General features: G+C 34.0%; 1 protein-coding gene across 7 annotated transcripts in view; it reads right to left on the reverse strand.

The window, feature by feature from the left end:
- Positions 1-10,018, reverse strand: part of INVS (inversin) — a 118,676-nt gene that overhangs the window by 47,781 nt on the left and 60,877 nt on the right. For all 7 annotated transcript variants that reach the window (XM_025046574.1, XM_006911528.3, XM_015589080.2 and 4 more), the window contains 3 exons: positions 7,132-7,312; positions 4,688-4,797; positions 2,676-2,847 (listed from right to left, as the gene is read on the reverse strand). In XM_025046574.1, coding sequence (XP_024902342.1) covers positions 2,676-2,847; positions 4,688-4,797; positions 7,132-7,312 — 463 coding nt within the window. The remainder of the gene's footprint in view (positions 1-2,675; positions 2,848-4,687; positions 4,798-7,131; positions 7,313-10,018) is intronic.

Raw genomic sequence — 10,018 nt, forward strand, 5'->3', positions numbered from 1 at the left:
ACACTCAACATATAAACAGATGAGAGCTGTTCTGACTAAAGTAGGGGTAGAGGGTTATCCATTTAAGAATCTATGCCCTCGGCAACATTTCAAGTACCTCTACAGAAACCTGTTGTCCTGAAGAACATGGCTTGGAAAACCCTGGACTAGATCTAATTTTAAGGTACTTTCTAATTCTGAAATTCTACATTTTATGATATGGCATCAGGATACAAAAGACACTCTTCATATAAATATCGATGTCAAATAAAAAATAGACAAAATGTCAATTAAGCAAGATAGAACAAATAATCTTATTAAAGGAAATTCCCCATTTTTGACTATTTGCATTTACTTTATGTTAAAATAACCTTAGATGTAACTACTGTTGCCCCCTCTTTGAAAAAGTGCCACAAGTTTACATAGAAGTGCTATTTTTTTTTTAACTCTAACTTGATATTATGGAAAATTTCAAACATATTCAAAACTAAAGACAATAATCCAGTAAACTCAATATAGCCACCACCCAGCTTCAGCAATTACCAGTATATGGCTAATCTTGTTTCAACTAACTGCTATCTATTCCTCCACTTCTGATCATTTTGAATAAAATTCTAGAGTTGTATCCTTCCATTTGTAAATATTTTGCTAAGAATAGCTGAAAGACATGTGTTTATTTTTAGAAACACAACCACTGTATCAGTCAGTTAGGGTTCATTTAGGAGACAGAAACCACGCCAGACACTATAACAGAGAGAATTCAACATAAGGTATTGCTGCTACCTACTGAAGAACTGAAAAAGCAATAAGGGAACACGAAGGTATCACAGAAGTAGTAAATGCAGGAAACAGCTTCAAATTCTAGGACTAGGGGAACAGAAACAAGAGGATGGAATTATTAACACTTAAAAGCTAAGAAGAGGAGCCCTGCAGAGCTGAAACTCAGACCTCTGAGAAGGGGCTGTGCTTGGCTGGTGCTGGTTCCTATGAAGGGGGTGCTCTGAGGCTGGTACTATTGAGTGATGAAAAAACTGCAAAGTGAAACTGACTGTTGCCATTGGAACGAAGTGTCAGCACTGTGTTGAAGATTTACTAGGGTGATGCTGCCATGAACAGAAAACAAACACACAGAATAGTAAGCAGATAGAAAGATGTAATCTTTTGCTCCTCTTTAAGCTTTCCAGTCTCCTACTGCCACATAAGGGCTGATTCTAACAGGGCACCTGCTGACAAGGGGGAAATGTGTTTTGCAGAGCCCTAGCCCCAGTATTGCAAAGAAAGGATAGTCCCATGTGCCTGATGGCTTTATCATTTTTTATAGGTTATTTATTTGAATCAAGATCCAAATAATGTCTGTATATTGCTGTTGATAAGAACTCTTTTTTTTTTTCAGTGGGAAGGGAAAAAACTCTGTAGAGAGATGATGGAGAGAAACTCACTTTCATAGACAAAGAATGTCAGGAAGTATCTCTGACATATAATAAAATCCCCTTAGGAGAAAGAGCCCAGGGAATTAGTGAATCAGAGAAGAATTTATGTCTGAACTCCAACCACGGTGTACATCAGAAAGACACCTTTGGTCGAAAGGATTCATATATCCTCACCTATACTTTATTAAAATACATGAAAAAGTTAAACTAAAAGGCTAGTGATAAATTAAAAGACTGCACACTAATGGAAGTCAGACAAAAATTAAATGTTCAGACTACTTATAAACTAAATGTCTTACATGTCTGCACTTACCTCTTAAGAAGCTTAAGGTCTACTGTGAGGTTTTGATAAAGAAATACTTTTGAAAGTTAAAGCCTTTATCAAAATTGGTATTACCTTAAAATTATTTGTTAAAAACTCTTAAAAAATAACTTAGAGGGTATGGTGGTGTAGGTACAGGGAAAGTGAATACTAGCTGTAGCAACTTCCTTTCCACTTGACCACTCATTGCTGGATCAATAGTTTTGGTGGCCAAGAAAGATCTTATCCAAGACAACAGGTAGCTGCAAATGGTTCTAGTATGTTTCTATAAGTAAGAAAAAAAAAAAAACACTGAGAAGCTTGTAGCTGAGTTTTTATTCTATTCAGTGTTATTGTGCTGTAGTGTGAATTTTCTTCCAATTCGGATACAGAACACAAAGAAGAAATCTCCAAGTTGACAATGAATGCTAAAAAACTTATACTTCTCTTATTAACCAACATGTAGTTAAAGGGCTCTCTTATTAGAGAAAGAGATTGAAAGAAGCATCTAGTAAGACCTTTTGATGCAAAGCTGACTTGAAGCTTTGAAGCTTCTAGAGTCATGAGAGGTTATCTCTAAAATGGCAAATTTAGGATAAGGTAATTCTATTCAAATCTGAGAAAAGAGCATATTAAACATGTACAGTTTTAGAGTACAGGTTTATGCTTTTTTTTTTTTACACAAAGATAATCAGAAGAGTTCCCATAATCAAGTCTAAGAAGCAACCAAGGTCTTAAACTAAATAAATGCCTTCATTTACCAGGTTAAAACATAGGCTAATTTTAGTCATAATACCTGCAGGAAACAAAGACTTTGGAGTGATCCTGGCAACCTAAACTGGAAAAGTGAAGATGAAAGTCTAACAACATTAAATTAGGAATAATGATTTTAAGGTACTATTGTACAAGTTTTACAGCACCATCTCCACTTTGGAACCAAATTGATCGTGTCCACCAGTTCTTACCTGTACCTCCATATTTGTCTGCCATGTTAATATCAATATCAGATTTTAAACTCAGCATAGTCCTAAGGACATCATCACTGCCTTTCCCAGCAGCCCACATAAAGGATGTTCTTCCTTCGAGGTCTGAATCATCTTTCACTGAAGGATGTTTTAAAAAGACTTTAACTGTTTCCTGTAAGAAAACTTCATTTAAAACTTTGAGACAAGAGAGTAATATTTTTCATGATAACAAAAGCACCGTTATATGTGACTTCAAATAAGAAGCAAAGTATTTTTACCTGGTTTCGAATCAAATGAAATTATTGTGGGGTTTTGTTGTTGTTGTTTGCTGATACTTTTCAAAAAGAGAACTGCAATCTCTTGTGAATTAATAGAGTCTAAGAAAGTCAAGGGGCTTGAAACTGAGCTTAGAAAATTTGCATAATTATAAAAAAACCATCTCTAGGATTGGCTGATTATCTAAAGCGAGTATTTCTTTGAATAAACATCTACAAAGTTCTACCATTCTTTCTTACTATCATTAGCACAGTTACTTACTTACTGGTACCTGTACATATGTTAAATTTGGAGTCTAAAACTTGGGTTCAAGATCTTAGGCAAGTGATTTAATCTCTTGGAACTCTGCTTTCTTGTAAATAGGGATAGCGTGTCTTATCTCATAGGCTTGTATTGAAACATGGATTGAGTTCTGTTTTCCACAGATTGACTAGACTGGGCCAACTGAACTTCTTATGTGTTTGTAACAAGATTCTCATCAAAATCTATCTTGTATTTTTCTGAGATCTTGGAAGATAAAAGAAGATAATGGCTTACCAAAACTCTAGGTGATAAATAAAATCAATTTTTATGAATGCTAGGAAGAAAGACTATAGCTACAGTTGTTCTGAGCACCAGAGAGAAAAAAAGGTAGGAAATAAGATATTTTAGCCATCTGAGTACTCAAGATATTCAATGGTGCATTTGGTAAGGTCAGGAAGATGGAATTATACTATGCTGAAGATAGCATTCTTATAATTTAATGACACCAAACACATCATGTAAAAGGCAGCAAAATCAACTTTGGCTGCTTTAATGTGTGCCTCTATGGATAAGTCTGTGGTTCTTGGTGGCCACTCATTCTCAGGAAGCTGAAGCAGCCTAGAGACGATCATGTTGTTGGCTGGATTGAGTGATATAATGGATGAGAAAGTGCTTTGTAAACTATAAAGGTGATAAGGGAAGAACTGTTAATGATATTCGATATCTTTGGAAATACCAATAATTCATATTATTGCTTTCTCAGATATGTAATATACATAATTAACACTAGTAACCATATGAATGCATTCTGTTTCTTGAGTACCCGCTCAATGCCAAGGACTAAACTAGGCACTTGCCATAAATTTTTTCTAATTCTTACAACAATCCTGAAAGAAAAGGTATAATTATGCCCATTTTAAACATGAAGAAACTAAGACTCAGAATAGTTAAGAAACTTGTGCAAGGTTACACAGCTAGCAAATAGTACAGTCAAGATTCCAGCCAAGGTTTGTCTAGTTCTAAAGCTTTGCCACACTGCCTTCAGGACAATTATAGATTGCTGAACAATTAAGTTGTCCTTAGTGCTATAAAGTAACAAAAAGATGAAGTATACTTATGGTAATGCAAAATGTTGCACCAAACAGTTAAAATAAAAACTGTATAAAACTTCACATGTGACTAACAATTTTACAAAAACTCAAGACTATCAGTTAACAGTATGAACAATTGTTGAAAGATAACTGCTGTACAAACATCCACAAATGAGCTCATGTTAAATGGTGAAATATGAATAAGGTCAGTGGATTACATAAATGTCAATTTTCTGTTTATGATATTGTATTATACTCTTGCAAGATATTACCATTGGGGTAAATAGGGTGAAGGGTACATGGGCTCTCATGGTTTCATTTTTATAAATGAAAAAAAATTTACAATTGTATCAAAATTAAAATTTAATCAAGAAAAAAAGATAATTTTCACGTTTTACTTACAGCAAAGTTACTCTGAGCTGCATAGTGCAAGGGTGTTGCTCCTTGGCTATCAGAAGGGATGGTTCCAGATTTATTTCTTTCTAAAAGGAGATGGACAATCTGTGCATGGCCTGAAGTAGACAAAACAAGGTAGCTGTCATATATCAAGGACATTAATTAATTTATAATCTATTTAAAAGAAAGGGGTAAGAAAAGTCACTAGCACATAGTATAGCATTCAAAATGGTTTCTGAACAGCAGCCCTCAGTGCAGCTTCTTCTTACTTCTCTTAAAATACTATGATAATATAGAACAAAGGCAAAAACTTACAACACTAAAAACTTAAATGTTCAATCAGGAAGGAAATAACATTAATTATTATTGCCAGATTGAAAAAAAGGCGACACTAGATATCAGCTCATTGCATTCCCTGGCTTCACTTTATAAAACTGCCTATAAGAAAGGAGGAAGGTGTGTTAAAAGCCAGCCCCTCTCAGTCGTCAATGCCCGCAGTCTCCAGGTTCCATTGCACAACCAATCAGGACTGCACACCTGCTCTCTTCTACTGTTCAGGAGGACAAACTACAATTCAATCTCCTGACTCTCCGAGGTCTCCTATCCCTCCCCTCTAATCTCCCTCCTCCAATATTTTAACATCTAGGCAGTGATTTCAAATCATAGGAAACAAATGTGCAGGAATGATGTGGTGGTGAAGAAAATATTCTACAGTACAATCTGGAGGATGTGTCTCCACAAGTAAAGAACTGATGAAAGGATCAAAGGATGAACAAACCTGTCAGCACTATATTTAGGAAACCTGAATTTCATAAATTCTCTTGCTTCAGCATATTGGGGAACCAGGCAACGAAGAAGATGTCACATTAATAGAGCAAGCATACACTGTATGAGAGCCAGGCAGAACAACAGAATTTAGTGAGAGTTCTCGTCTACCTGCTCTCCAGCCATAGTTTGAGATTGAGTTCTCCATAACACAAATGGATGAAAGTAGGATCAAAGGCAATCCATGTCACACAGTCAACTGAAACACCTCTTACTTTATTTGAAGGATAAAGAGAAGCATTCAGTAAAGGCTATATGAAAACATACTATAGGAGAAGGGAAAAGGAACGCCATCAGAAAGATAAGAGCATACCTCAGAAAATGATCTAGAGAAGGATCCAGAGGAAAATTTCAAGAAACTGTTTGGTAACCTTGATTTAGTGCAAAGAGATGGTGGCTCTATGCAGTGAACAGAACATCCTAAGAAGAAAACAGAATGAAATGAAAACGTAATGGAATGAGGTAAAAGGGGACATAGACTGAGATAAAAGGAAATATGGATGAGAGAAGGAAATCAAATAAAATATATAAGGGACAGAAAGAAAGCAGAACTTAGGGAACAGAAAGCCAAGTTAGTGATGTGGAGATAAATTTGTGAAGTCCTCCTAGAATGCAGAAAGAAAGAAAAAAAAGGGATGAAATTGCACATTGAAATGAACTCTAAATAACAATTATAAATCCGACTATAAAACTGAATGCAAATGTAAAAATCATTTTCAAAAGACAATGCTTAATTTAAAAACTAAGACTATAATAATGATCGAGGAAAACCTCAGGCCACATTAACAAATACTAGAAGAGTATTAAGTAAAAGTGTGCTAAATTCTTCATTTTAAATAGGTTAGAATTAACAGATACAGTTTTGTGTTTTGACTCTGATTCAAGTTTTAAAAAGTTTTTGATCAATTTAAAAGTAACCACTAATAAAACTTTAAAAAGCTCCTAAAACATTAGGCAATTCATACCAAATAACAACAAACCTAATCCGTACATTAAAAGGCAGAAAACAAAGGAAATAGGAAAACAAAAGCAAAAAACAAACAAACAAACCCAAAACACTATCAGTATTCAAAAAGCAAAATAGCAGGAAAAAGATCAAATTATATATCTCCTAACAATGACTTTCAATGGGTAAAATGCCTTCACTAAGAGAGGACTCTCAGATTGCCCCTTCAAAGCAGACATATACACACATATGACTCTTTCATCTAAAAAAGAGATCCCCAAAAAGGTTACATAAAAGGCATATTAGTAAAATAGGAAGAAAAAAAATCAAACATATCCATACGTAAAATTAAAGCCCTTCTCCCTAAAAATAAAGACACTGAATATAAAAAGAGGATTATTTTACATTTATATTTGTAAATGAATTTATATTACTTTTAAATAAAAATTAAATGCTAAGACATGATGTTGAAATTAAAACAAAGATAAAACAGATAATACATTTATATTACTAAAATTTAGGCATAAACAGATGGACTTAGGTATAAAATAATGTCACATAATTAAAAATTAAAACAATTAAATAGAAGACAGGTCCTAGGAGAACAGAAGTCATAGAAAGTTTCCTATACTCATGCACTTCCTCCTACTATTGATCTTTTGATTCACATTCAACTCACCTAGTAAAGCTGCCCAATGAAGTGGGGTTCGAAATAAGTTATCATAAGATGTTATATTACAGCTTTCATATGAGGTCAAGACATCAACCACCGTCACGTTCCCATCGGCGACTGCAAAGTGAAGGGGTGTCCGACCCTCGTAGTCTTGCCAGTTCAGTAAAGACTCTGTTGGAGCAGCATCCTGTTTTTAAGGAACCAAGGACTTCAGACAGACATTGACTTCTCAATAAATCATATTTGCTATAAGTATTAACAGAGCAGTTTTCTAAACCTCTATATTCTTGCAGCACAAGTAAAGTATAAAATTTAGAAAAAAAGTATACATCTAAATCTTTAAAAATATTTTTGTATTTAACTATGAAAAGTATAGAAAAGATAATAAACACCATGACTATCTAGATTAAATGGGTATCAAAATTTTGCCTAATGTACTTTGGTATCTGTTATGAATTGAGCTATAGCTGTATGTTTTGTTCTTTTGCTAAATATGTATGAATTCATAAATAGTACATAAATTTCATGTGTTTTTAATATTTATTCTTATGAATTATACTATGTATATCCTTTGGCGATTTTTTCTTTCAACACTATGCTTTTGGGTATACTAGTTCATTAGTTAAACCACAATTTAGTTATCCATTCTCCTACTAAGGGACATTTAGGTTATTTACATTTTTTCCCACTATTAACAATTATGCTACAATAAACATACTTCCTTTACTTGTCCCCTTGTGGCACATGTGTGAGATTTTTCTCTAGCCAGACCTGTAGAATGGGAATTGCAGGGCTGAAGGACATCTGCATCTTCAACTGGATATTGTGAAGCTGTTCTCCAAATGGTTGTACCAATTAGCGTGTCTATGCCAATGTATAAAAGTTTTTACTACCCAAATGCTGGTACAAATAAGCCATTTGATATTATCAAGCTTACTACATTTTCCCCTTATAGGTATGAAAGATATTTCACCGGTGTTTTAATTCGTATTTATTTTATAAATGAGGTTGAGATTTTTTTAATCATATATTAAGTGGCTATTCAGTTTTATTTCTCTGTAAATTGACAGTTCACAACATTTATCCATTTTTCTACTGGATTTTTGTAGCAAATAGTATGAGGCATTGCTGAGGCTCCCCTTCAACTCTAAAGGACTTACTTCTCCCACTGCTGGGAGTACTGCCAGCAGATGACCCTAAATAGTCAGCTTTCTGGAACCGCTTCAGTTACAGAGAGTTACCTCATCCAATGTCATGTCCCTTCCCAGATTAGGTCATAACCAAAGGCAAGACCTCTTCCCCTATTTGAGAACTCTGAAGGGCCATCCTAGATTTACAGCTGCCTATACAGTCAGCCTATTTTACAAAAAAAAAAAAAAAAAAAAAAAAAAAAAAAGAAAGAAAGAAAGAAAGAAAAAAGAAAGGTATTATAAACACTTCAAAAAAAGATGCAGAATATTACCATGATGGTATTTTAGGCCCTTGAGTTTCCCAAAGACTAAGATATGTTTACAAGGGGGAACGAAAGACAAATCTGTGAGGAAATAAGATATGAGTGAGAATTATCCTAGGACTTCACACATAAAGCATATACAATAGCTATGCAAATAAAGCCATGAGAAGAGAATTTTGGACAAGCCTTTTCCCAACTAACAGCTTGAATGTGCTTTGGGAATACTAATATGATTTTTTAATTAACATTAATTCTGCTTAGCTTCAACTATGAAAGAAATGGGGTTTATTCAAACATCAATTAACAAAGTAAACCCCAATAAAGGAAAAATACTCTCTCCACTTACAGCTCACAGCAGGAAATTCCCCTGCTGAGTCTTTCCCAAGGTCTCTCTATATAAAGTCTTTCTGATGAACTTGCTAGAGCCTTAATGAGAATGAATCAGCACATATTTTCCATCCTATAAACAGAAACATTTACTTTCATGCAAGGGGAAAGCATGCTTGACTCTCCCCAGCTCACCACATAATATCTTCAGTTTTCCTCCTTCCTCATAATTTATTTCTCATAGTATTTTCATTAGAGTAATTCCTCAGGGTTTCTCAAACCTCAGGACTATAACTAAACATCAGAGATTAAAAAAAAAATACAAAATAACTATCAATAAAACATGTACAAAAATGAAAAATGAAGTAAAAAGTGAGCAAGGAACAAAAACTATCAAAGCAACTAGGCAGATTTGAAAAAGAATGAAATAGAACTTTTAGAAGTGAAAATATAATTACTAAGATTAAAGAGCCAATGAATACGGTAAACAAGTGGTTGGACTCAGCTGAAGAAAGACTTAGTAAACTGGAAGACAGATCTTACCCAAAACGGAGCTGAGAGAGAAAGAGAGAAGGAGAGAGAGAGAGAGAGATAGAGAGAAAGATGATGAAAATGTAAAAGAGAAGTTAAGAGAAATGGAGAATAAAATGAAAAGGTCTAAAATATGTACAAATAGAGAACATAAAGGCAAGAGTAGAGACAATGAAAAAGAATCAATATTTAAAAAGATAATGGCTATATATTTTCCAGAACTGAGATACAATAATCAGAATGTATCTCAAACAGAGAGGAAAAAAGCCATACCTACACGCACTGTAGCAAACATTGCAGAATGTCATATAGAGAAGGATTTAAAAGCAGCCTGAGAGGAAAGATGAATCAACTCTAAAGAAATGACAATTAGACTAAGAGAAACAATGATAGACAGAAAGCAGCAAAATAATAGTCTGAAAGAGTTGAGAAAAGTAACTGCCTAGAATTTCCTATGTATGTATTTGAGCGCAACAGAGAAATACAAAAGTTCTTATTTAAAAAAAGAGTTTAACACCAAGAGATAGACAATAAAGTTCTAAGAATTATATTTCAGGAAGTAAGATAATAACTTTAGGGAAA

Source organism: Pteropus alecto, unplaced genomic scaffold (assembly GCF_000325575.1).
Source record: "Pteropus alecto unplaced genomic scaffold, ASM32557v1 scaffold114, whole genome shotgun sequence".
NCBI classification, from domain to species: Eukaryota; Metazoa; Chordata; class Mammalia; order Chiroptera; family Pteropodidae; genus Pteropus; species Pteropus alecto.